The 27966-nt window shown below is 50.7% G+C and overlaps 1 protein-coding gene across 3 annotated transcripts in view; it reads left to right on the top strand.

The window, feature by feature from the left end:
• Window positions 1-27966, top strand: part of Adamts9 (ADAM metallopeptidase with thrombospondin type 1 motif 9) — a 159011-nt gene that overhangs the window by 122209 nt on the left and 8836 nt on the right. For all 3 annotated transcript variants that reach the window (XM_078038605.1, XM_078038604.1, XM_078038603.1), the window contains 8 exons: window positions 6830-7000; window positions 11120-11314; window positions 12794-12926; window positions 13322-13416; window positions 13503-13597; window positions 13715-13848; window positions 16120-16211; window positions 22870-22974. In XM_078038605.1, the coding sequence (XP_077894731.1) occupies window positions 6830-7000; window positions 11120-11314; window positions 12794-12926; window positions 13322-13416; window positions 13503-13597; window positions 13715-13848; window positions 16120-16211; window positions 22870-22974 (1020 nt within the window). The remainder of the gene's footprint in view (window positions 1-6829; window positions 7001-11119; window positions 11315-12793; window positions 12927-13321; window positions 13417-13502; window positions 13598-13714; window positions 13849-16119; window positions 16212-22869; window positions 22975-27966) is intronic.

Here is a 27966-nt window from a genome sequence, read left to right as displayed (position 1 = left end):
CCCTGTCCCTCTCCATCTCATGCCAACTCTGCTCTGTGTGACTGCTCCAGGGAGTAAAAGTAAGAGAGCATTTAGAAATGGACCAAAGGGGACTGTTCAGGCTCCAGCCAGTTTCTGAACCTGCTAGAACCAATCACCAAACCCCTTGAGACTCCTTCTAAATCTCAAAAAAAAAAGGTGGAGAGGGGATCTTGCCCCAGAAGCACTGATGAAATTCCTCTTTTCCTGTCATACAAACTAAACCTGGAAGTTTATGTATTCACATAAGCTATGCAGATGGATCTTTGAAAATCTATCCTCAGGTATTGCTTTCAATCTCTGAGTAAGAAGACCTGCCGGGCGCAATGGCTCACGTCCGTCATCCCAGTGGCTCAGAGGCTGAGGTGGGAGGCTGAGGCAGGAGGATGTGAATTCGAAGCCAGCCTCAGGAATTTAGGGAGGCCCTAAGCAACTCAGTGAGACCCTGTCTCTAAATAAAATACAAAAAGGGCTGGGGATGGGGCTCTGGTTAAGCGCCCCTGGGTTCAATCCCTGGTACCAAAAAAACAGAAGAAGAAGACCTAAGGACCCAGTCTGGCTGGGACCTGTGTTTAAGATGTTTCCAGAGATTAACCAGAGAGACCCCATTAACCATGGCGGGCAGGTCCGAGAGTCTCCCTCCTGCCCCCTGTGCTTTCTCCTGTGCCTGCCCCCGAGTTTGAGAGTTTGGAGGAGGACCTGGGGTCACGGGTGGCTAGTGCACTGTGGCAAAGTGACGCTCAGGGCAGCTGGAAGCTTGAGAAATCCATCCGGACCTTCATGTCCCCATGTAAAAGGTTGTTGTTGGCCTTCTCAGAATGTCCCCAGGGCAGCAGAGTGGAGAGGGAGTGTCCAGGTGCCTGAGAACCTGAGCCGACCAGATCAGGAGCCCAGATCAGGGGCAGTGTGACCCTTTGCACGTCCCACCTGTTTGCCTGGAGCCAACTAATGGGATCCTTGATTGTTCCTACCTCTGTGGTCACAGGTGTCCTGGTTAAACAGTAAGGAGGGTGGTTGCTTCCCCACGCAGGCCCCTCCTGGCCCCTAGAGCACAGCCACCCCCACCCCCACCCCCGCTCTGTCTTGTTCTCCTGGACCCTCTCACTCAGGCACATGTTTTGACTTTCCTCCCTAATGACCCTTGACCTGATCTGGCGAGAAAGCCAGAGCAACATCCGGGCCTCCAGAGTGGGACAGCTGGAGTTCCCTGGACAAGACCCTCTCTCTTAGCGGTTCTTGGCAAACACCTTATACATCTTGTTGACATGCTGCGAGTATCTTGTGCTTTCTGCTCCTCCTCTCTGAGGTCGTAAACTCACCTGTACGTTGGTGAGATGTCTTGTTTCAGCACGTGACCCCCTTTCCTTGTCAGAAAGGCATCTGCCCTGATAAGCAAGACCTCTGCAGCTCTGCCCACCTGCTCCTGGCCCAGCAGAGGAACGAGGTTTTGCTCATGCAGATCTGGACTCTGAGGACGAGCAGGAGGTCTTAGTGATCTTCACGATGGTCACAGTGGGGTGGGACCAGGGTGGGATGTGGACACAGGGCTCCTGTCATTCAGTACTTCATTTGATAAATCCGTATGGCCACTTGCAAAGCTCCACGTACTGTGCTTTAGGAAGGCATTTAAAATCCCAGTCCTCAAATCATGCCATCCAAGAACCCCGACTGCTTGAGCAGGGCCCCCCTTTAGCATTTGGAGATGCCCTTGGCCTCCTCTTCTTTCCCTGAGATATACTCAAGTATATTCTGTGAGGAACCCACGTCTGCTGTACAGGTGGCCCTAGGTGCTAAGCCCGGTGACCACCAGTGAGCCGACTGAGTGACACTCAGGACCCCGAGCTGAGAGTAGTTGCAGCCTTGCGTGGCACAATAGGGAGGGAAGCTGGGTACGGAGCTGTCTGGGCTGTGTGTCGGTCCCCAGCCCAGAACCTGGCCTGCTGTGAATACTGACTGACTGAGTGACGTCAAAGTTGTAAAATGTCTCCGTGGTAACATTTCTGCCTCCTTTTTTCCTTAGAAGTCTGTTAATCAGGGGGCAGAAATGTCCAAATTTTCTGGGCACGAAGATGCATGCCTGTAATCCCAGGGGAGGCTGAGGCAGGAGGATCGAGAACTCAAAGCCAGCCTCAGCCACTCAGGGAGGCCCTAAGCCATTCAGTGAGACCCTGACTTTAAAATGAGCTTAAGAATAGAAGCCCTTGGTGATTTAAAAACAGTTTATTGTGGGGTGGGGGATTTTCCATCATTGCATCTCATAATATAAAAATTTAAAGTCTTTGCTGGGCGTGGTGCTACACACCTGTACTCTCAGCAGCTCGGGAGGCTGAGGCAGGAGGATCATGAGTTCAAAGCCAGCCTCAGCAAAAGTAAGGCCCTAAGCAACTCAGTGAGACCCTGTCTCTAATTCAAAATAGGGCTGGGGATGGGGCTCAGTGGTTCAGTGCCCCTGAGGTCAATCCCTGGTACCCCCCCCAAAAAAAAACCCTTAAGGTCACACGAGGAACCCTGGGTCCACCTGCAGTCTGTGATTTCTCCTCTGTATGCTCTGCAGGCATTGTGACTCTAGAAGTGCAGAGTCTTTCCTCCTTGGAGAGAATCAATAATCTCAAAAGGCAGAGCCTGTGAATATCACGTGACTGGTCTCCCCCTATGGTTAGGGAACTGCACCAAAAAGTGTATTTGAAAGTATAAAGCAACCTGATTACAATCATTAAGGACAGACAATTTCCACCTGTCGCATTAAATGATCCTGTTTAGACCGGCACCCCATGGCCTTCCTACCTGGCTGAGCAAAACAGTACCTTAAAGAGTTTATTTTAGGGCTTCCTCAACCTCCAATTTGGAAAGCTATTTCCCCACTGTTAATTTTAGCACATTTAAAGGCACATGCAGCCCGAAGCACCCCCAGCAACCTACCCCACTGCGTCCAGCCCCGTGATTATTCTCCTCCTGAATTACACAGTGCACTGGAATTGACGGAGGCTGCAGGTGTTTCTTATGCATTTATTGGAGGTTTTCCTCTAAAAGCTATAATGGAATCAGAGAAAGCCCTTTGGACATGAAAATAAGACTCCTTGAACTTCCTGGGTGCTTTCTAGAACATTCTAGATCATATTCCAGGACAGGATGGGGAGGAGTCTCAGCAGACGCTGCTGAACCCCCAGTCTCACAGCAGGACTGGTTTTCTGGTTACCCAGCCCCCACCGTCTCATTAGGATTAAAGATTCCAGGACAAAACCCTCCTCACGTGACTCTCAGAGCTGCTGTTGACCATTTCCAAGGCACGGGCCAGTCACTGATTTACCTGGCTTAATTTTTAATTTTCTGAAAAGGGAGAGGTTTTCCCAGCTCACTTCTCTGCTCGTGGTCAAATAGCTCTCCTGGTAGTTAACCAACTGTTCCTCAAGACGCAGGGACAGGCACGTAGCAGGCAGAGAGCATTCAGGAGTCTGGGTGCTGCTGCTCTGAGCCGTTACTGATTGACACCAAGATGAGCCTTGGGGGTTAAGGAAAAGGAGCTGGAGGCCTGGAACGTGTAGTCCAGGTCGGCTGCTCACTGATCACCATCTTCTCTGAGTCACCCAAGTCTTTGCTTTTTAAGGCATTACTTTTTCCACACGTAGCTACAAATTTCTTCTGCAGCTATCTGTACACTTTTTGGTTTGGTTTTTTTGTTTTTCTGGTACCAGGGATGGAACCCAGGGGTGCTTAACCATGGAGCCCTATCCCCAGCCCCTTTTATATTTTATTTTGAGACAGGGTGTGGCTGAATTGCTGAGGGCCTCGCTAGGTTGCTGAGGCTGGCCTCGAACTTGCAATCCTCCATCCTCAGCCTCGAGAGCCGCTGGGATCACAGTCATGCGCCCCTGTACCTGGCTGACTAATGAAAAAAACCAAAACATTATCCCTTTGCAGTAGCTGTCAGCTTAGTTCAGGAAAATGGAACCCCCAGAATCACTGAGGCAGGGATGAGCCGGGAAGCAGGTCCTGTTATAAGCTCTCCCCCAGGCTCTCCTCAAAGTGGTTTTAAGTCAGATCTGTTCTCTGGGAAATGGATGAGGGTCCGCATTCCAGACTCTGAGATTTTTGCTGGATTCCAAGCAAGCAATTTTAAGTTCGAGAATAATGAGAAGCTAACAACACATAGCAGGAGATCGATTCTGCTCCCTAAAGGAACAAAGTCATTCCTGAAGGATCGACAGCCATTCCCTTCTTAGAAGTCTACCCTAAAGATCTGAAATCAGGCCAGGCGCAGTGGCACACACCTGTAATCCCAGCTGCTCAGGAGGCTGAGGCAGGAGGATCATTCAAACCCAGCCTCAGCAACTTAGCGAGGCCCTAAGTGACTCAGTGAGACCCTGTCTCTAAAAAAATAAAATAAAATAAGGGCTGGGGACATGGCTCAGTGGTTAAGTGCCCCTGCGTTTAATCCCTGGTACCAAAAAAATAAATAAAAAATAAGATTTGAAACCGGGTTTACCAGTCTGTAAACAGTCTGAATGTTCATAGTAACATTACTCAAAAATGTCCATGGGGCAGATTAGGAAAGACCTCTCTGAGTGAGGTTGGATCTCAGATGCCTTGGGGGAAAGTCTGTCTGTGAGAGGTGAGATCTGGGGCTCTCCTTGGACTCCTAAATTAGAAAATTCACTGACTGTTCGATAACCCAGGGCCACAGGATTATCACTGGGGTTAAGGAAATGGACGCTGGGCTCAGTACATGTGTCCATCAGCTCCCAAAGTCATCTGGAGTCTTAAAGAGAGAGACAGGGACTCTTTAGAGAGAATAGGTTTTGGTGACCTTAGCAACACATCACCAAGATGAGACTTCTAAGGTGGACTTTGCTGTTGGTTGGAGCAAAAAAAGATAAGAACTTTGTGGACAACACAGAGATCATTCTAGAACAAAATATATCCTTAGCTTTCTTTTCCAGTCTTGACTGACAGGAGCAAACATGTATGACCAGGGATGAGTTACTTAAGGCTCTTAAAATCCCAGTTTCTTGCCAGGCACAGTGGTGCACGCCTGTAATACCAGGGCTCTGGAGGCTGAGGCAGGAGGATGGAACGTTCAAAGCCAGCCTCAGCAACTTAGCAAGGCCCTAAGCAACTCAGGGAGACCCTGTCTCTAAATAAAATATAAAAAAGGGCTGGGGATGTGGCTCAGTGGTTAAGGGCCCTTGAGTTCAATTCCTGGTTTAAAAAAAAAAAAAAATCCCAGTTCCTTTATCTGAAATGTGGAAATTATAGAAAACCCTAAATCTCACCTTCTTGCTGTTATCCTGTTATCCACTCTCCCCCACCAGGACCTGCCCTGGGCCTGGCCGTTGGTGGAGACTTGGAGTGTGTGGGTGATTGGGGTGTGATCCGTCCACCCTGGGGTAGGACAGGCTGTGGCCAGGACAGCACATTCCCACGTCTGTGGGGCTTCCTGGGGAGAGGTGGGACTTGTCATTTGTGGCTCCCCAGGATAGGAGACAGGGCAAGGGCTGGAATCAGCACCCACCGCCACGTTCCTGGCACCAGAGGTATTCAGGTGGCAGTTGGGTGACCCTGGGGCTTTGGTTTTAAAGGCAAGTCTGCATTTGGGTAGGTGTTGAGTTTTCAGGCCTGAGGGCCTTTCCAAGACTGAGAGTCACTCCTTCGACTTTTTCCTTTCCTGGTCAGGCTCCTCGCGTGCCCTGGGGAGCTCTGACATCCTGCTTCAGGATCTCAGGGTTTTTTCTTATTTGTCCTTTTTAGATATACCTGAGAATAGATTGAATTTTGACATATTATACAAACATGGAGTCTAACTTCCCCTTCTTGTGGTTGGACATGATGTGGAGTTTCCCTGGTCGTGTGCTCACATAGGAACATGGGAAAGTTCTGTCCCATTCACTCCACTGTCTTTCCCATTCCCATCCCCCTCCCTTCCTTCCCTTCATTTCCCAATGAAATTCTATTCTTCCCTACCCACCTTCCCTTGTGGTGTGTTAGCATGTGCACAGCAGAGAGAATATTCAGTCTTTAATTTTTTGGGATTGGCTTCTTTTCACTTAACATGATAGTCTCCTGTTCCACCCATTTACCAGCAAATGCCATAATTTCATTCTTCTTTAAGGCTGAGTAATATTCCATTGTGTATAGGTACCACAGTTTCTTTATCCATTCATCTGTCCATAGAGCATCTAGGTTGGTTCCATAGCTTGCCTATTGTGGATTGAGCTGTTATAAGCATGAATGTGTAGGCCCCAAATAAGCCCACTTCTCCACCATGTTGACTTTGGAACCAACTTCCTCAACAAGACAGGAAGTGAAATCAAGAATCAAACTAAAAAGCTTCTTTACAGCAAAGGGAAACTATCAAAAATGTGAACAGAGAGCCAATAGAATGGGAGAAAATCTTTACCACCTGCACCTTAGATAGAGTATTAATACTCAGGCTATGCAAAGAATTCAAAAAACCACACACACACACACACACACACACACACACACACACACACACTCTAACCAGGGCTGGGCTGAAGCTGCTGGTGAGCACTCGCCTAGCACGTGTGAGGAGGCCCTGGGTTAGATCCTCAGCACCGCATAGAAATGAATAAATAAATATTAAATAAAAAAGTATCGTGTCCATCTACAACTTCAAAAAAATAAATAAGTAAAATAGCCCGATCAATCAGTGGGCAAAGGAGCTGAACCGGGACTTCTCAGAAGGCAGGGCCTCAGCCTTAGGAGCTCAGAGCCAGGTGGCCAGGTAACCGAAGGCAGCCGGGGACATCGGAGGACGGGCCTCACCTTCTCTCCCACCGCTGTGTCCTTGCAGTGCACCAAGACCTGCGGGGAGGGCTCGCGGTTCCGCCGGGTGCTGTGCGTGGACGCCCGCGAAGCGGAGGTGCACAGCGCGCACTGCGCCCCCGGCCAGCGGCCAGCCGAGCGCGAGAGCTGCAGCCTGCAGCCCTGCGAGTACGTGTGGATCACGGGCGAGTGGTCAGAGGTACGGTCCCGGGGACACTGGGGGGGGGGGGCGCCTCCAGGTCAGCCTGGCCTGGGAGCAGCTCAGGGAAGGGGCGGGACCCATCTCCCAGCTCTGCCCTGAGAACCCTCGTGCTCTCGGGTGGGTCCTGGGTGCAAACCGGGGAGGTCTGTGGCCGGGTCTCCTTTGCCTCAACTCCTCCTGCTGCGGACTCCGCTGGATGAGATGATGAGTTGTGACAGGGACTGCAAGAAGACCCTTAGCAGCACAGTGAGACCCAGGCTTACGTTTTAAAAAGTAAATAAAAATTAAGAAGGGCCGGGTGCAGTGGTGCACACCTGTATTCCCAGTGGCTCAGGAGGCTGAGGCAGGAGGATCCCAAGTTCAAAGCCAGCCTCAGCAACTCAGTGAGGCCCTAAGCAGCTCAGCGAGACTCTGTCTCTAAATAAAATACAAAATAGGGCTGGGCTTAATAGTTAAATGCCCCTGAATTCAATTCCCAGTTTAAAAAAATAAAATAAAATTTGAGAGAAAGGTTGGGGATGTGTAGTCTAGCAGTAAAGCACCCCAGAATCTAATCCCCAGTACCAACTAAGTATATAAGCATTAAAAAGAAATCATAAGGTTTACAAGGCAGGGTGGCCCAGCCTATAATCCCAGCAGCTCCGAAGGCTGAGGCAGGAGGATCTCCAGTTCAAAGCCAGCCTCAGCAAAAGAGAGGTGCTAAGCAACTCAGTGAGACCTGTCTAAATAAAATACAAAATAGGGCTGGGGATGGGGCTCAGTGGTCGAGTGCCCCTGGGTTCAATCCTTGTGCCCCCCCAAAAAAATTCATAAGGTTTGAAAAGAAGATAGTCATGCTATCACTCGTGTGGACTGACCGATAAAGAGAGGTGTCTAGGTAGGCAGCATAGGGGATGTACAGGGGAGATAGACCCCTGAGGTTCTTTGGATATCACAGAAGATTGTTGTGTTTCTCTGGGCAAAATTGGTGAAATGGGAAATCCACATTGGCCTTGCCAGACGTGATGGGACCGGCCTGCACAGGGCTGGAAACAGCAATGGCAGAAACGAGGCTGCATTGGGGGTTAGGAGGCCTCACACAAAAGCCCAGCTGTGTGGCCTCTGGGAAAATCGGGCCAGGGAAGAGGGGGCCACGTTTCTGGACAGCTGGGTCCGAAAGGGGTCCTGGCTGAGGGGTGGTCCTGCCCTGCCACGCCCTGCGCCCTGTGATGGCCTCTGTAGGGTGAAGGGACACGGGTCAGGCTATTAGGAAACAGGCGGACAGCTCCCCGGGCAGGAGCATGTGACCCAGGTGAGAGTTCAGAAGTCTTTGCCTCCCAGTTTGAGGCCTGCATCCCCACTGTCCTGAGGCCAGGGAGGCAGGAGGGAGTCACGGGAAGTGGCTCCTCTGGTTCTCTTTGCCCCTTATTTCTTCATCAGACAGCGTCCCCAACTTGTGTCCCCAAGGCTTTCACAGGAAGCTACTCCTGGATCTCAGCAGGGGAAAAGACATCCTGCCTTCCCGCCCTCCCTCTCTCCCGCTCAAGGCCTGTCCCTGTGACTGTGCACTCCTCTGCCTCCTGGGGACTCTGCTTCTTGACTTGAGCTCAGTCAAGGGCTACTCAGTTGAGAGCTGGCTGGAGCTGCTGTGCCTCTCACTGGCCAAGACTCACAGCCTCCTCTCAGCCTCTATGACAGCCTCCTCCCAGCCTTCTATGACAGCCTCCTCCCACCCTCTATGACAGCCTCTTCTCAGCCTTCTATGACAGCTTCCTCCCAGCCTTCTATGATAGCCTCCTCTCAGCCTCTATGACAACCTCTTCTCAGCTTCATGACAGCCTCCTCTCATCCTTCTATGACAGCCTCTTCTCAGCGTTCAATGACAATCTCCTCTCAGCCTTCTATGACAGAGCCTCCTCTCAGCCTTCTATGACAGCCTCCTCTCAGCCTCTATGACAGCCTCCTCTCAGCCTTATATGACAGCCTCCTCTCAGCCTCTATGACAGCCTCTTCTCAGCCCTCCTCCCAGCCTTCTATTATAGCCTCCTCTCAGCGTTCAATGACAATCTCCTCTCAGCCTCTATGACAGAGCCTCCTGTCAGCCTTCTATGACAGCCTCCTCTCAGCCTCTATGACAGCCTCTTCTCAGCCTCTATGACAGCCTCTTCTCAGCCTCTATGACAGCCTCTTCTCAGCCTCTATGACAGCCTCCTCTCAGCCTTCTATGACAGCATCCTCTCAGCCAATCTTCTATGTGCTGCTTTTTTATGTTAAGAGTTCGCGTTTCTTTCTAAGACTTCAGTCATGTCACTCTTGTAGCTTTAATACAAAACGAAACCCCTGACAGAGGAGGTAGAAAGATTTTTTAAAAAATAACAGTCCCACACTTCCACGGGTTTTCAGCTGTATTATGAATTGAAAACTGTGCAGATCTGCAGACGGTCTAGAAGCCTTAAAGCAGGACCGGGCACAGACGGAAGGACCACAGGGAAGGGAGCTTACAAGGGGAGAGATGCAGAGAGGGGTTGGCAGAGCAATTCCTTCTAGAAGGATCTGTGAACGTGCAAGTGCCACCGCAAAGCTGCCCTGTCCCTGGGACCTCTGCTCCTAGAGAGTGCTCTGTGTCCTTCTGGAGGTCACCCCTCTAGGTTTGCAGAGAACAGAGAAAGACCTGCAAAGAGAAGTCCCACCCCCGACAGAGATGCCCCCCAGTGTGGCCTAGAGGGTCCTGCTGGGAAGGAGACACCATCCTGTGCTTCCTTTTTATTTTCTTTCTTTATGTATTTGTTTATTTTACTTTATGATGATTACTTTCTTGTGTGTGGCCCCAGGGATTGAACCTGGGGGTGCTTAACCACTGAGCCCCATCCCCAGCCCTTTTTGGAGATGTTTTTAATTTAGAGACAGGGTCTTGCTGGGTTGCTTAGGGCCTTGCTAAGTTGCTGAAGCTGGCCTCAAACATGCGATCCTCCTGCCTCGGCCTCCCCGGCTGCTGGGATCACAGGTGTGTGCCTCTGCGCCTGGTTTATTTTCAAATTAGATCAGGAAGACAGGCTCAGGAAGAATCCCACGTATAAAACCAGGACAGGGAGCACAGGCAGAACATGCATGACTTTCCCTCCTCAGAGAGGGGCCACTCAAACCCTGCAACACTCTGGCCTGCTTTGGTTGGAGAACCCAGGGGCAAGGGACATGTTCACAAGGCTTTTATCAGCCGGTTGAGACGATCTGCTTTTCCCAGCTTCCTTTCAGAGAGTGGGGGCCTCTGAACCAAGCCTGGCCACACTTGGGGCTCAGTGTCCTCAGCAAACAAATGCCCTGAGCCCTCTGGAATGGCCGGTGGGCTGCTTTTGCTTGTGGTGTGTAGGGGCCAGGGCTCTCAGCACCCATCTTCTCAAACATACAGCCTCTTTGAAGTCAGGACAGACCAAGGTCGATGCCTGCAAGCACTGGTCAGCCCTGGGAGAGGCCCTAAGCAATCTTGTGAGACCCTGTCTCCAAATAAAAAAAATAAAAAGGGCTGGGGCTGGGGCTCAGTGGTAAAGCACCCCTGGGTTCCATCCCAGGTTCACCGTCTCATCGTCATGTCAAAGGACTAGGGACATGGCCCATGGCAAAGAATCCTTAAAGTAACCCCCAGTGCTGGGTGCAGTGGGGAGCAAGATGGTCCCTGGCCAGGGACAGAAGAGACAGGCCTGTGTGGAAGCACTCAGTTCCCAGGGGTGGACACGCCCCCCAAGTCCCCTCTGGCTAAATGTTTGCATTCCACACTCAAAATGACAGCTCATGGGTTGGCTGTCGGTGGCTTCTGTGATGTGGCGACTGTAGGTTTGGAAGAGCACAGTTTGGTGACAACTATGGATCCTCCTGGTCCTTCTCCCCTGGAGACGCAGAGAGGGGTGGGAGGGACCCCAGGTCCCTGCAGTGGGAGCCCCAGGTGTGGGAGTGTCCCAGGCTGCCTGTCCCCGGGGTGCCTGGGCTGCCTGTCCCCTGGGTGCCTGGGCCGCCCTGTGGTGGACTTCCAGAGCTGGCCGCTAGAGAGCCCCCAGGCACCCTGGAGACAGGGCCAGCTGGAGAGCGACCCCCGGGGCTGCCCAGAGCCCTGCCTGAAGCTCCCTCGGGGCCCTCTGTCCACAGTGCTCGGTGACCTGCGGGAAGGGCTACCAGCAGAGGCTGGTGTCGTGCAGCGAGGTCTACGCGGGCAAGGACAGCTACCAGTACACCTACCAGGCCAGCGCCCCCTGCCCCGGCCCGCAGCCCGCCAGCGTCCGCCCCTGCTACCCCGGGACCTGCCCCGCCTCGGCCGCCTGGAGAGTCGGCAACTGGGGGAGCGTGAGTAGAGGGCCCTGCCCCTGAGCCCCGCCGGCCTGATGGGGCCACATGTTAGCGCTGGGCTGCAAAGAGCAGGAGAGGGGCCTCTCTGGTCTCTGACAGGGTGGCTCTGTGCTTGGAAGCCACTTGGGCTGGAACTGAATCGCGGGTTGTCCACCTTCCAGGGCAATGTGAGCTGGACAGCCCTCGGTTTCCTCATCTAGACAGTGGGTGGAGGTGAAATGTCAATATGCAAAAGGCTTAATATGTAAATGGTTAGAATGCCAATTTTATTATATATGTGTGTGAGTGTGTGTGTGTGTGTGTGTGTGTATTTTTTAATTACTTTTTTTTTTTTGGTACCAGGGATTGAACCCAGGGGCACTAGACCAGTGAGACCCATCCCCAGGCCTATTTTATATTCTACTTGGAGACAGATGCTCACTGAGTTGCTTAGGGCCTCACTAAGTTGCTGAGGCTGGCTTTGAACTCAGGATCCTCTTGTCTCAGCCTCCTTACTGCTGGGGTGACAAGTGTGCCTCTGTGCCCCACTTACTACCCTTTCCTTTCAAAGGAGGGCTGGGAGATTCTCCCAGTGCTGAAGAGCTTGCCTAACATGCACAAGGCTCTGGGTTTGATCCCCAGGACTTTAAAAATAAAACAACATGAAAAGCACTTGGAGTCTGGCCCTTGGCAGGAGTTACTCATGGTAGCAGCTATGTCTTGTAGCTTCTGTTCTCAGGGAGTCTGTAGGTTCTTGTTGTCCTGTGTTGGGGGTATGTCATGGTGTTACGGGTTCAACAAGGCAGAGGATTTTGAACTGAGTCGGCCCTGCTGGAGAACTGCTGCAGCCTCCTGCCTGGGCTATGAGATTCTCATTCTTGAAAGGTGATTAGGCTTAAGTATGTGGTGACTTGTGCCAGACCCAGTAGCTCACACCTGTAATCCCAGCAGCTCAGGAGGCTGACACAGGAGGATCACAAGTTTGAGGCCAGCCTCAGCAACTCAGCAAGTTTTAAAATTAAAAAGGGGCAGGGTGTTGGGGCTGTAGCTTAATGGTACAGCTCCCTGGGTTCAATGCCCTGTGTCCAACACACACATACAATCCTGGCCTCACCATGACATTAACAAATTCCCTAACATTTCAGCCTCAATCTCTCATCTGTAAAAACAGGGCAATGGTAGTCCTTCTCACAGGACTATGGTGCAGCCTGAATTTTAAAAATGTATGTATGCATATAATCACATGCAATTTTACACATATGTAAAGGTGTTTCCTGGGTATGTTGCATACCTATGCATAAAGCTAAAATGTGTATGTCTAAGGCTTAGCACAGAGGCTGGTCCATAGTGAGTGCTCAGCACATGCCAACTTCTTGTCATCCACGCGGGGTCTGAATGGTCACCCTGCCTGTGACATCGGGGCTCTGAGCCCCGCCCGGCCAGAAGCCCATGCCAGCGGGGTTGACAGCCTCCCGCTGACCCTGGTTTCCCTCGCAGTGCTCCGTGTCTTGCGGCGTCGGGGTGATGAGCAGGTCGGTGCAGTGTTTAACCAACGAGGACCAGCCCAGCCACTTATGTCCCGCTGATCTGAAGCCAGAGGAACAAAAAAACTGCCATAATATTTATAACTGTAAGTGGTCTGACGGGAGCCCTTTCTCCAGCATTGGGAACGGGGTTCTTCGTTCATCTGTCTTAGAAACACAGTGGCAGGATTTTTTTGGGGGGGAGGGAGGTTACCAGGGATTGAACCCAGGGGCACTTGACCCCTGAGCCCCATCCCCAGCCGTATTTTGTAGACAGGGTCTCGCTGAGTTGCTTAGGGCCTCACTTTTGCTGAGGCTGGCTTTGAACTTGCGATCCTCCTGCCTCAGCCTCCCCAGCCTCTGGGATTAGAGGCAGGCACTATTAACGCTATTGTTAAAGAAATCTTCCCCTTTGCTCACACATCTTGGTGCCATCCATTTTATTGTCGGTCCCCACCCATCTGGGCGCATCCCCTCCCTCTCTGCATTTCGGGTGTTCCAGGCGAGTTACCCCAGAACTGCAGGGAGGTCCAACGACTCACGGGTGCCAGAGAGGACGGCGAGTACTTCCTGATCATCAGGGGGAAGCCCCTGAAGGTGAGTGTCGTCCGGGAGCCGTGTTTGGGGACCCACCCGTCCTGTGCCCCCGAACCGCTCCCCACGGCCTCCTCTGGCCTCCCCAGGTCTTCTGCGCGGGGATGAAGTCCGACCGCCCCAAGGAGTACGTGACACTGGCCCGCGGGGACGCCGAGAACTTCTCCGAGGTCTACGGGCACAGGTAGGACAGCCGCTCAGAGACAGCCAGGCGAAGCCCGGGGAGCCCCAGGAAATCGGGCTGTCCCCACCTGAGCCTCCAGTCTGAGCCTCCTGTCTGAGCCTCCTCTCCATGGCGTAGGTTGCACAACCCCACCGAGTGTCCCTACAACGGGAGCCGCCGGGATGACTGCCCGTGCAGGAAGGATTACACAGCCGCCGGGTTTTCCAGCTTCCAGAAGATCCGACTGGACCTCAGCAGCATGCAGATAGTCAGTGAGTTCGGGGCTACCCACTGTCCTCCCTGGGGGGAGGGGGGGGCGGCGGGTGAGGCCGGAGGCCGCAGAGGCCATGAGGCCGAGAGCTTGCATTTCGGTAACCACAGTCCCCAGCTAGGATGCCCCAAGGTAGGGTCTGGTCTTCACTCCCTGTACTGTACCTGGCAGATTTGTGATGAATGACCGAGGCCCATGTCCCTTAGCAGGACCCCGAGGCAGTGTGGGAAATCGGGACAACACCACAGACAAATGACACTTGCTATGACATGAGGATCAAGAAGGGCTCAGGCTGGTTTGGTAGCACACCCTTGTGATCCTAGTAGCTTAGGAGGCTGAGGCAGGAGGATCAGGAATTCAAAGCCAGCCTCAGCAAAAACAAGGGGCTAAGCAACTCAGTGAGACTCTGTCTCTAAGACACACACAAAAATAGGACTAGGGGTGTGGCTCAGTGGTGAGTGCCCCTGAGTTCAATCCCCTGTACCTCCCCACCCAGATCAGGGCACGGTGGTACCCGCCTGTAATCCCAGCTGCTCACGGAGGTTGAGGCAGGAGGAGAGCAAGTCTGAGGCCAGCCCCAGCAATTTAAGGAGACTGTATGCCAACTAGTAAGCTCTTCTCTCAAAATGAAAATTAGAAAATAGGGTGGGGGACACAGCTCAGTGGTTAGGTGCCCCTGGGCTCAATCAAAAAATGAAAAAGAAAAAAACATGGTCAGCCAGGCACAGGGGTGTCAGTGTGAGGAGAGCAAAGGTGGACGCAGAAACTTCCAGAACAGTCACAGGTGGAAAGCCCCAGAGCTGAGCAGATTTTATCCCAGCAGCTCCCACCAGCACAGTGCCCCCCAAACACAGTGGACACGTACTCCACCTGATTGTCAGTTTCCAGAAGAAACATGGAGCACGGAGTGACCTTTTCTAACAAGCCTGCAGGAGGGCTGCTCCATGCTCTGGCCACCTTGCATTTCTGTTGGGGACATTAATCACCAGAGTGCTTAAAGACAGCTCAGCTATCCAAACATGCTCCCTCCAACAGAGGAGAAACAGAAATGATGAATAATGAATTTTTCCTCATTAACATTGAACCAGAATATGCATGGCTTTTCCTCTCGAGGTAGATTCAACCTGATTTGTTCCAACGTATTTTTAATTGCCTTCGGCCAGACTGATGAGGGCTCAAGGCACAGGGACTGCAGTTTCTCCCTTTGGAAGGCACCTCAGCTTGCAGAACAAAGCTCTCCCATTTCCCTCCCACCCAAGTGTGGTTCTCTGCAGAAAGATGAAGGGCTTTGGCCATTCCTGAAAAAAATCAAAGCAGGCTGGGCTCAGTGGCGCACACCTATGATCCCAGCGGCTCCGGAGGCAGAGGCAGGAGGATCGCAAGTTCGAGGCCAGCCTCAGCTATTTAGCCAGGCTGTAAGCAACTTGGCAAAACCCTGTCTCTCAATACAGTATAAAAAAGGGTTGGGGATGGGGCTCAGTGGTCAAGTGCCCCCAGATTCAATCTCAAGTTACCAAAAAGAAAAAGAAAAGAGCAGAAGATAAATAAACTCCGGCCTCCAGTCCCACCAGAAGACATGTCCGACAGCTTTCTCACTTTGATGGCTCCTAGGCGTTTGCAGAACTGGGCTCTGGAGCTACGGCAGGGTTAAAAACGCAAGCTCTGAGTCAGCAGTATTTTGATTGGCTTTTTCTTATTCCTTTTTTTTAAAAAAAAAAAAAAAAAAACTCCAGTTAGCTACACTTGGGAAACTGCCATTAATCATTTCAAGATGTGGGTTCTAATTGCTCTACATTTTGGCAATCAGGGTGCCCAGGCCACAGAAGGACAGATGGACCCTCGGGGGATAGGCCCTGAGTGGCTGGCAAAGCTCCCCTGGCCCCGGCCTTAAGCCTGGGAGGCAGAGTGACAGAAGGTCCCTCAGGGGTCCGCCTTTCAGGGAGGAGACTCACCTATTTATTTATGTAGGACTAGATTCCAAAGTCGCAAGAAACTCCCTTTGGGCTTCCATACTGGGGGGAGACAGTCAGAGCCAATAAACCCCGAGAGCGAAGCTCTGTCTCCGAACCACAGATCTAAGGAGGAACCCCCGCAGCACATCTGGATCCAGTTACTGGCTAATCCTTGGAATTGTTTCTTTCTCTCCCATTCCTGCTCACTCCTCCTCTTCTCCTCTTCTTCCCTCTTTCTCCTCACTCATATCCTGTCCCTCTCTGCCTCCCTCCCCCCTTCTTCTCTTCCTCTCCCCTTAACCCTTTCTCCCCTCCAACAGCCACTGACTTACAGTTTGCAAGGACAAGTGAAGGGCACCCCGTGCCTTTTGCCACAGCTGGGGACTGCTACAGTGCTGCCAAGTGTCCACAGGTATGTCCTCAGAGCTTCGCCCCTTACCCAGCCTCCACGCCCTGCCTGCCCCAGGGCCACCCTCCTCGGTGGCATATGCTTCTAAGGATGAAATGGGAACAGCTTCTCTGCAGGGCATGTGGACACATGCATTAGCAGGTCTTGCAAATCTGTGCAGAGTCTAATCCAGTGATTCCATTCCCAGAGTGGTTCCCAGCAAAGTAACCAGAGCTGCACGCCTGATCTCTGAGTTCAGGCAAAAGGCACCAAATATAGCCGGGCATGGTGGCACACACCTGTAATCCCAGTGGCTCGGGAGGCTGAGGCAGGAGGATCACAAGTTCAAGGCCAGCCTCAGCAACTTAGTAAGGCCCTAAACAACTCAGTGAGACCCTGTCTCAAAATAAAAAGGGCTGGGGCTGGGGCTCAGAGGTAGAGTGCTCGCCTAGCATGCCTGAGGCACTGGGTTCGATCCTCAGCACCACTTGGAAATAAAGATAATTGTGTCCGCCTATAACTGAAAAAATAAATTTTTTTTTTTTTTTTAAAAACGAGCTGGGGATGTGGCTCAGTGGTTAAGTGCCCCTGGGTTCCATCCCCAGTACAAAAAAAAAAAAAAGCCCCATGATTGATTTCAAGCTGCCAGTCTGATGTCCCTGAATGGACAGTTGGAGAGAGATGCTCACCATTGACTAAAAAGCCTGTTTTAGGGGCCCCACCGCACTCCACTCAGCCACTCAAAATTCTGAAGTTTGCATAATGTAGAGAATGCTTATGGATTTAGCGATCAAAAATAAGTGGCATATTCGCTATGTCCCCTCTCTGGTTTGGGTTTTGGGTTTTGTGGTGCTGAGGATCCATCCCAGGACTCGTGCGTGCTGAGCACCTGGGCCACAGCGAGCCCTTCCCCCAGTTCCTGTGTGTTGTGTATGTTTTGTTTGTTTGTTTTGGGGTGCAGGGGATTGAACTCAGTGGCCTCCACCACTGAGCCCTGTCCTCAGCCCCCAGGGTCGTGCTGAGTTGCTTAGGGCCTGGCTAAGTTGCTGAGGCTGGCTTTGAACTCGTGATCCTCCTGCCTCAGCCTCCCAAGCCGCTGGGATGACAGGCGTGTGCCACCATGCCCAGCTCCGATGTGTTTTAAAAAACATCTAAGTGGAAACAAAGTCTGGAAGAACCTTTTTCTAAATACTAGTGAGATATATTTTGTTAAACATCATTGAGAAATTAATGTTGGACCTGGGGGGTCTCAAAATTTGCAAGCCCTATATGGGTCCCTTTGATTCTGTAATCGGAACACTTCTAGAATCATCTTAGCAGATCATTGATCTCTCTGATACGCATCATTCTGGTTAGTAGAGACCCACAAATGTCCATCTCCTGAGGGATTTATAGCTGTTTGAGGAGAATAACAAGTAAACTAAAAACCATGATGTAATAGTATGTTCTAGAAGTCTGGTAGGACTGAAGCTTGGGGCTCTGTGGATGTCATTAGCCCAATCGGTTAGTCCTACTTCAGGTCTATAAAATTTGCAATGTTCAGGTCAGAAGTCCAAATTCATCATCTTCTACTGGATCTGTCCATTCTGTAGTTCTACCCTTTCAAGTCTCTTCAGAAGTGTGTCCTTTTTGGTTGTGATCTTACTTTATTTTATTTGAGACAGGGTCTCAGTAAGTTGCTGAGGCTAGCCTCAAACTTGCAATCCTCCTGCCTCGGCCTCCCAAGTCCCTGGGGTTACAGGCATGTACCACGGCACCCAGCCAGAAGTGTGGCCTTTTGAGACATGCTGGAATCATCAGCCCAGGCTAATTTTGCAAAACAAGCAACAGTCTTTGCAAGAAGCTTCTCCGCTTGGGAAGCAGGACAAAACCTAATGAACTTGTGGATTCTGGTCCAGGGAACTTGGCCTGGGATTTTCTTTGGTCCATGTGAGGTCTTCACAAAGCTGTTATTCCACTCTGTGCTGGGAATTTCCCACTTGGCCTTCAGAAGTCTGGGGATCAGGACAGAAGGCTGTGCTCAGGCCCTGGCCTCCCGGAGGATGGATGGATTTAGCCCCAACCACAGAGAAGGCCCGAGACGAACACAGGGGAGTTTTCTTTTAAGGAAGTGTTTTCTCAGCCCCATCGCTAAACGTTTAGGGAAGGGAAAAGAGAGCTCTTCAGGGAGAAAGAAAGTAAACACAGGCCCTGACCGTAAAAGGGGCCTTTCCTCTGTTAGCCAGGGATTGAAAGCGTTTGAAGTGCTGTTTCTTTAGGGCCGCCTGGCTTCCACACCCGGGTGCTATGGGGTCGCATCTTAATGGCTCATAGATGGGCCTGCCTTGCCTCTTTCAGATGGCTCAGAGGTCTCTTATTTCTGTCTGCACATCTTTTGGGAAACATGACTGAAGGAAGGGTCATTTGCATTCATTTACTTTCATAATTCAGAGACAAATGGCCTGATGGATTTGCTGAGTTCTGACAAAGAACGCAATTGCTAAAGGGGAAAAGCCCCAGCGGGGAGGAGCTCTTGTGTATTTTTTTCAAATCCCACGGTGTCCTCTGGGATTCCATTCCTGTGACCTTCAGGGAGCCCCGGGTACTGATGAGAGAGGGGAGCTTCTCACATCCGTTTTCCGGGGAAAGGTTTGCAGAAAGAAGGATTGTGCACACTGATCTGGAGTGAATGATGAGTCCTTGCTCCTGGTGATTGTGCAGAAACCAGAGAGGGGCTCTGTTTGGATCCCCCACCCCCACCCCGTCCTGGGGATCAGACTCCAGGCCTTGAGCGTGCTAGGCCAGGGCACTGCCCCTGCACCATCCCCCCAGTGGACATTCTCTGTTTCAGGCTCTGACTCTTCTTCCTGTTGTTTAGAGTATTTCTTTTCCAACAGAAGCGCTCTCACCTCCAGAGAAAGCTGGAGTGAGCCAGGCACGGTGAATAATGCCTATCATCCCAGCAGCTGGGGAGGCTGAGGCAGGAGGATCCTGAGTTCAAAGCCAGCCTCAGCAACTTAGTGAGGCGCTAAGCAACTCAGTGAGACCCTGTCTCTAGATAAAGTACAAAAAAAGGGCTGGGGATGGGGCTCAGTGGCTAAGCACCTCTGGGTTCAATGCCCAGTACCAATAAATAAAAAACATTTAAAAAAAAAGAAATGGCAGGAGTGTATGTGTGTAAGACGGTCACCCTGATCAGGCATGTGCATTATTGGGATTCCCTTGCTGGCATTCATAGCTTGCTATTACTGAGCCTCCTCTGTGTCTCAGGCACCAGGCTACCTGGGTCCATAGCCCAGCATTCTGTGGTGAGGAAATGGAAGAGGTTTGGTTCTTGTCTGAACCACACAACCAGCGCATGGGAGAGGCTGCATTGGATCCCAAGTGTGTCTGAATCCATATCTGTGATAGTAGATGTCTTTTTTTTTTCTGGTACCAAGGATTGAACCCAGGGGCTCTTAACCACTGAGCCCCATCCCCAGCCCTATTTTAATATTCTATTTAGAGACAGGGTCTCACTGAGTTGCTTAGGTCCTCACTAAGTTGCTGTGGCTGGCTTTGACCTGGTGATCCTCCTGCCTCAGCCTCCCCAGCTGCTGGGTTGACTGGCGTGCACCACTGCGCCTGGCTAGATGTCTTTTCTGATTCTGTTTCCAGGCAAGATTTCTGCCTCATATTCTTTAGGTCAGAGGACAGGATCTCTCTTTGGCCTAAGCACATCTTTTGCAGATCTCTAGGGGATGTGCCTAACTCTTAATTACTTTCCCTCTTTTAAATCAGCAACTCTTACGCCATTTAGGCCTTGAAGGTAAAGCCTTTAGGGGCAAAGGTGTCCCAGAACAGAGCTAAAAAGACATCAGATAAGGTCTTTGCCTCTTTGATAGTCTTCAGCTTTCAAAGTACGGATACTTAGCCAGGATGTTTGCCGTTTCCTGATCCAGAAAAAGCAGGAGGAGTGTGAGGACCATCTCTCTTGCGTTTGGGTTTGTTACCCTGCTGAGAAGACAGAGCTGGTCGACGCTGTATCGGGTGCTCAGACACGGGACACCCAGATGAGCTGGGGCCATTGTTGGGATAGAAGCCAGGTCAGCGGTCTCGACTCCCTAGGAACTTGGACGCTGGGACAGGATATGCAAGGGATCAAACGGTGTGAGTGGAAGCAGGATCAGAGGGGTTGCAAAGAAGGTGATCACATTGGGGTTGTGGCTGAGCGGCAGAGCGCTTGCCTAGCATGTGTGAGGCCCTGGGTTCCATCCTCAGCACCACATAAAAATAAACAAATAAAACAAAAGGTGTGATGTCCATCTACAGCCAAAAATATTTTTTTTTTGAGAGTGAGAGAGAGGGGGACAGAGAGAGAGAGAGAGAATTTTAACATTCATTTATTTTTTCTTAGTTCTCAGCGGACACAACATCTTCGTTGGTATGTGGTGCTGCTGAGGATCGAACCCGGGCCGCACGCATGCTAGGCGAGCGCGCTACCGCTTGAGCCACATCCCCAGCCCCCAAAAATATTTTTTAAAAAACCGATCCTTGGCAACTTTGGGGTCTGGGTATTATGTATGGTGAGACCCGCAGCTCCGGGTATGAATGACAGCGACTAAGCAAACGGCCAGATGGGAGGGTGCAGAAGCTAGAACCCAGGGTCTAAAGGACAATCAGGGACAGTCCCCCCACAACACCAACACCTGGATACTGAGGCCGCTGCCTGACATCTGTGTAATACTGTCATGAAAATCTTTCCAAAAATAGTTTCCAAATGTCTCCTACTCTCTGCCAGGTGACAGATTACAAGCCTTCTGCCTCCTAGTCACAGGTTAGGTCTCACTAGGCGATTTTACACCTGGGTTCAGGAGGGCTGAGCCGTTGGCCAGAGACCACACTGAAGAGAATACAGGAGTCGGCATCCTAGAGAGATCCAGCCGCTCCCCAGAGATCCAGCCCTCCCCAGGCTTCCCATGCGCAGTGTTCTTGACCCTGGGGGCTGGCGGACTCTCTGTGGTGGGCTGAGACGCATCCTCGGGCTCTTCTCATTGCCAGGAGGTGAGATGATTAAACATGTCTCTGGACAAAGGTTTCCTCTGGCAGCAAGAATCTTGCCCATGGTTGAGAACTGCTGTGGGTGAGACCAGACCAAGCCCTCTGGTCTCCTCCAGGGACAGGAGTCTTGTTGGTCCTCATCCTATGTTTGTGGAATCTAAGGCTCCAAAGGGGTCCATCAGCCCTTGTTTATGGAACAGGCAGGGAGAGGAGAGTCCTGGTCCTGCACATCTCATTGATCAGCTAGAATGGAATATTTATTAAGAGTCCATCAAGGCCGGGCGTAATGGGGCACGCTTATAATCCCAGCAGCTTTGGAGGCTGAGGTAGGAGGATCGCTAGTTCAAAACCAGCCTCAGCAACTCAGTGAGACCCTGTCTCAGAATTAAATATTAAAAAACATAAAAAGAGTTGGGGATGTAGCTTAGTGGTAGAACACCCTCATAGTCCAAATATTAATAATCATCATCATCAAGTGACTAGTCATGTTATAAACATAACTAATATGCGTAAAGCAATACCAAGGCCCTGCCTTCAATACACTTACTGTTATACTGGGGAAAGTAAACTAACTCACGACACAAGTAGAGAATGCAGGACAGATATCAGGGTTTTTGCATCTCTGCTCCCTACCTGGGGATGATTTCATTTCTCCCTCACTACAGAGGGGTTAGTTACTTTTATTACCTTCCATTTTACAGATGGACAAACTGAGATTCTGAGATGCTAAAAATACTGTCCAGGATCTAATTGCTGGTAAAAGAGATCACCTCATACTGGGGTCTGTCTGGTCGTGAACACCCGCTCCCACTCTGTCTTTGCTCTGTAAGGAGTGTCTTGATGAAAGTACTGAGGCGCCCAAATCAGAGAGCTTGCACATGAGAATATGTCCAGCCCTGAAATTGCTCACCAGGGAGGAAGCCTCCAAGAAGCAGCCGGTTCCAGAAGCCTTTGCAGGGTCATTTTTAAGAGAGAGAAACAGAGGGAGGGAGCAGCCAGAGGATCGCTCTGCTGCTCCACGCCTTAGGAATAAATGCTTTGCAAAGCACCCGGGAAACCTTTGCGCACAGTGTCCCTGGCCTGGAAGGAGCAGCCCGTCGGGCCCTGCGGTCTTGCGCGGGCCACGCGCGCCCTCTGCTGGCCGCAGCGGGGAAGCGCCTCCTCTTTGAAGTCTCGCCCCGCTGTGCCGAGGCCACTCTGTGCCCAGCGTCCCGGGGAGCTCAAAGCCCAGGACGCTTTGGCAGCGAGATCTTGTTAGAAAAATTACACGGTGGCATTTTGTTCCCGGAGGAATCTGATAATTGTGAGCAACACCAGAATGGCCGTGCTAGGGAGGCCGAGCCGAGGAGGAGGAGGAGGAGGATGTAAAAGTGAGGCCGGGATGAGCCTCCCTCCTCCTGCTCCAGCGGGGACACCGCACCGCCGGGCCTCAGTTTCCCCATCTGTAAAGAAACCCCTTCTCAGAGCTCTCGCGAGGAAAATGAGGCGATACTTGCCAAGTGCCTGGCCCTGCCCCAAACGAAATACCCTCCACAATCAGGGGCCATCAGAGCTCATTAACGTCCTCCTCCCTCCCCAGGCACCTCTCCTGGTGTCCCCTTGCGGTGGCTTGGGACATCACGTGGGCTAAAAAGGCTTTTTGTGTTGGCTTTTTGTGTTGCAGGGTCGGTTTAGCATCAACCTCCACGGGACGGGCCTGTCTCTGACGGATTCGGCCAGGTGGACCTCGCAGGGCAACTACGCCGTCTCCGACATCAAGAAGTCCCCGGTAAGGCTGCGGGTGGCACGGGCCGGGCTGGCTTTCAGCCTTTCTTAGGTTTTGGAGCCACGGTGGTGGTGCCAAGGGCGAGTGTGCTCTGCTATTTCTTTGCAAAGTTTCGGGAAGAAAGTGTAGGACTGAAGTCCAGGGTGGCAGCCTCATGGGGCTACGGGGTTTTTCTCAAGCCCTGACTGTGTGAACCATCCCAGTGGTTGAGGCCGCCTCGCCTGGAGGCTAAAAGCAGGGAGAAGCCTCTAACATGCCCTTGCAACAAGTCATTGTGGCCACAACCCCAGCCATTTTTTAATATTTTACTTTGAAACAGGGTCTCACTGAGTTGTTTAGGGCCTCGCTAAGTTGCTGAGGCTGGCATTGAACTCGAGATCCTCCTGCCTCAGCCTCCCAAGCTGCTGGGATGACAGGTGTGTGCCACCATGCCTCCCTCCCACCCGTTTCCCCCTTTTTAAATCTTTAGAGACAACTGCCATTCAAACATTCAAATGGGTCTGGAAGAAAGGGAGAACTTATCAAGTGACATCTCTGGATAATTAGGGATACATAGGCAGGTTGTACAATAATAATGTTTTTGTGCTTTTATTTTATTATTTTTTAAATTAATTCGTTTATTTATTTGCTCTAGTTTGTTAGTGCTTTTAAATCTTGTGCTCCAGGTGTGGTCCAAGGGCCATGCGGACGTTATTCACTCAATGTGGCAATCTTATCAAGAATGATTCTGCCTAGTCAAAATCAGAATATACGGAAGCAGCTCAGTGCCCTAACTCTGGGAAGGGAGACACCCAGTTTTGTTTTCTGGAGGAAATCTGTTTCCTGATCCCTTTTTCTAAGTGCCAGGGTTACATTTGTGAAGAATAAGAAAAAAAAAATCTACCTCACTCCTTGTTTTCTCAGCCTGAGCCAATCAATCACTGACCTCCATTAGAACTAACTAAATAGCCATATCGATTGCTCCCAATTTTATTGTTAAATATTTTCATAGCACTGAAAGGAATGGAAACAGCACCTGGGATTAAGAATGTGCCTGAGATTACAGCATTCTTGCCTTTCCTCTCTCCTCCAGTAACTGTGCATTATGGGTTTTATTATTATTATCATTATTATTGAAAAACAAAGTTTAGTATAGTTTTATTGTGTACAATAAAACTATATTTATTGTGTTTTTAAACTATACATTGTTTCAGTGACCCAGAACAACAACAACAATAAAAATTGACTGTCCAGCCCGGGGTGGTGGTGCACACTTGTAATCTCAGCGGCTGGGGAGGCTGAGGCAGGAGGATCCACAGTTTAAAATCAGCCTCAGCAACTTAGCGAGGCCCTAAGCAAATCACTGAGACCCTGTCTCTGAATAAAATATAAAAAAAGACTGGGGATTTGGCTCAGTGGTTGAGCACCCCTGGATTCACTCCCCAGTATCAAAAAAAAAAAAAATTGTCCAAATCATGGTTGTAGGTGTGGGGAAGCAACCATCTCAGTAACCTGCATAATGTGGGTGGCGATGGCGGGCTAGCCCCTGGCAAGGATACTGCAGTTTCAGGGGAAACAAAATAATGAAAGCCTGGAGCGCCACCTTATGGAGAGAATGAAGAGCAAAGGCTCTTCCTCACGCCTGCAGGGAGGGCTCTGCCTGCGCTGGAGGAAGCTGGTTTGACAATAGCCTGTCACCATTTTTGTTTTTTTTTTTCAATCTTGGTGTGTTCTATGACAGTTTAGAGAGCCTGAGCTCAAAAGTCATCTCCAGGGCCTGTGGAGCTCTCCTTATGAATACCCGGATCTGGGACACCCCCCGGCTTCTGGCAGCCTGGACAAGTGCTGCTCTGTGGCTGACCTTCAGTCTAGACCACAGAGCAGGGTCCCCTAAGGGTGCTCAGTGACGACCGGTCTCCCGGCCTCATCTGGAAGGATGCACGTGGGATCTCCTTCCTGAAGAGTCACAGGGAGCTCTGCAGTGCTGGAGACGGGAGCAAGCACCCAGGAAAGGAACCCACAGTCCCCTCGGGCAGTGGTTCTCAGGCTGGAGTGTGTGTGAGCCTCAACAGAGTTTGTGTGGGGTTTGGATTTGGTTTCGGTTTGTTTTGTTGGTTTTTGTGTGGATTGATTGATTGACTGATTGATTGGTACCAGGGACTGAACTCAGGGACACTCAACCACTGAGCCACATCTACAACCTTATTTTTATATTTTACTTAGAGACAGGGCCTCTCTAAGTTGCTGAGGGCCTCACTAAGTTGCTGAGGCTGGCTTTGAACTCCCGATCCTCCTGCCTCAGCCTCCCAAGCTGCTGGGATGACAGGTGTCCTCCAGGCATCCCGACCACACCCAGCAGGACTGTACATTTATAACAGTTTCCAGGTGATGCTGGTGCTCCCGGTCAGTAACCCTGTTTTGAGAACCACTGACCTAACTTAAATCAACCATGAAACCTGTCAAAGGCACACCTTTTTAATATTCCCACAGTCAGTGTGCATGGGAGACGCTCTGGAAATGGCGAAATAACCTGCCCCCGCCGGAGGCTCACTGCCATCTCGCCCTAAGGGACCGAGGCACAAGCCCTCTGCAGTGTGGGCCCTGGCCATTTATAACACCTTCTTTTCCAAAGGTGAAAGCCTCCCTTTTCCAAACCTGCTTAGCAATAAAATATTTCCCCAGGCAACACTCAAAGAAAGCAAAATCAGGACATACCAGCAGAACTGGATCTCTGGGGCCCATGCAGAGCTGAGGTGTTGCCTCACCACCAGGGCAAAACCCGTCAAAAGGAAGCCTCCACACCAAGTTCCCTGTTGTTGAGTTCCTTGTGTGCCATGAAAAGAACTCTCTCCCACTTTCACCTCAGAAAAATAACCATGATCGTAATTCAAATACACTAGTTCCCCCTTCACTCCCAGGGGTGCCTGAAACCTCAGACAGTACCAGACCCTAGAATCACTAGGTCTTTCTCTGTACATTCGTATCTACGATAAAGCTTAACTTAATAAACCAGGCACCGTATCTGTGGTCAACTGGAGTCCAAAAATAGCATATGGAACATTCCAGAAACAATTCATATGTTTTAAAATGTGTGCCATTTTGGAAGAGTGCTATAAATCGGAGTGGCTTGGAGATTAAAAATTAATGAAAATTGTATTTTATTTATTTATTTATTTATTTATTTAGATAATGGGGATTGAACCCGGGGCACTTAACCACGGAGATAGTAACATATTAACAACAATAATTAATAATACAACAGAACTACTATGACAATATATTATAGTAAAAGTTATGCAAATCTAGTCCCTGAAAATATCTGACCATGCTGTACTCGTTCACCCTTTTGGTGATGATGTCAATGATACAGAGCCTACTGGATGGGATGAAGTGAGGCGAAGGATGTCGCCATTGTGATGTAGCATGGGGCTACTCGATAAGGTTTACGTGAACACAGACACTGTGGTACCATGAAAGTCCGTCTGACAGATGGCCACTAAGTGACTAAGGAGAGGGTTAGCATATATAGCACGGATACACTGGACAAAGTGATGGTTCACATCCTGTTGGGGACAGAATATAATGGCAAAAACTACTCCAATTTGGCACACACTTTAAAACTCATGAATTGTTTCTGGAATTTTCCATTTAATATTTTTTAACCTCCCTTGACCACAGATAGTGGAAACTGTGAAAAGTTAAACCTCAGATAAGAGGAAGGCTACTGTAGCTATTTATTGGGCAGTTTACATGCATGAATTCTGGGTGTTCCTCCCGGCTGTCACATCACAAAGGATTGGGACAGCAAGGTTTAAGAGTGAGGTCAGTTCTTGGGAGAGCAAGGTGAGGAGGCGGGCAGAGGAATACAAGCCTGATGCCGTTGGCTGACGGGCTCAGCCTAGCCTGCAGCAGGCCCAGCCTTGGGTGCCACAGTCAAGCCCTCAGTGGCTGCACAGAGAAGGGGGGCCCTTGCTTTCTCCATCTGTGCCGTGCAGACTGTAGTGTCCCCCGTCGTCTCTTTGGGTTCTGGAGAAGCATAAATGGAGTAAGGAAGTGAAGTTGATCTCGTGTCTCCAGGAAGATAACAGAAGTGGCGCACTGGCTGTGGGTGTCACAAGGTCTCCGTGTGAATGTCGCAGGCGGGCAGAGCAGACTAGGGAGTGAGCTTGCCTGGGTGGAAGGACCTCGGACTGCGGTGTGAGCTGAGTGAGCCTGTGCACGTGGGCCCACTCTAGACTTCTAGGCCAATGCTTTGGCTGCGCCCACTCAGCACAGGGCCTAGTGGTTTCCATGCGCTCCGTTAGATCTCTGCACGAGGGCAGGTGAGTTTCTACTCATCCGTCAGATCTCTGCATGAGAGGCAGATGGACGGAAGCAGGACCATGGCCCAGAGGTGAGATCTGAGAGATGATGATGGAATTCTGAGCTCCTCCGCCAGGGGAGAGCTCCTCAACTCACCAGTGCCCTTCCAGCCCATCCAGAATCCCCTTGCAGGCCCAAATGCCCTTCTCAGAGCTGCCCCTCTAATGCAAGTCCAGGAGAAGGTTCTAGAATAGGCCTGTACAGCCAGGCAGCACAAAGAGCCCTGGGGTTGGGGGAATTCCTGGCCAGGAGAGCAAGGGGCTTTGTGTACCCTGTGTGCCTGGAGGATGTGCAGGGGCAGGGGACGGGGGACTGTTCTCTACATCCTGCCATCTACCTGACATTCTTTGCATTAGGAAAAGGGCCGTCAGAGTTGTTTTGGAATTAAGCATTAATGAAAGATGGTTTTCTTTTTTAATTTTTTGGGGATACTGGGGTTGAACCCAGGGGTACTTAATCACTTAGCCACATCCCCAGCCCTTTTTATATTTTATTTAGAAACAGAGTCTCACTGTCTTAGGGCTTGCTAAGTTGCTGAGGCTGGCTTTGAACTTGCAATCCTCCTGCCTCAGCCTCCTGAGCCGCTGGTATCACAGGTATGCACCACCACACCTGGCCATGCATGCATTTTTATTCTGTACATTCTTATAGAAA

Source organism: Ictidomys tridecemlineatus, chromosome 2 (assembly GCF_052094955.1).
Source record: "Ictidomys tridecemlineatus isolate mIctTri1 chromosome 2, mIctTri1.hap1, whole genome shotgun sequence".
In the NCBI taxonomy this organism is placed as follows: domain Eukaryota; kingdom Metazoa; phylum Chordata; class Mammalia; order Rodentia; family Sciuridae; genus Ictidomys; species Ictidomys tridecemlineatus.
Note: the sequence above shows the minus strand (reverse complement) of the source record. Positions and strands in the feature narration are given on the sequence as shown.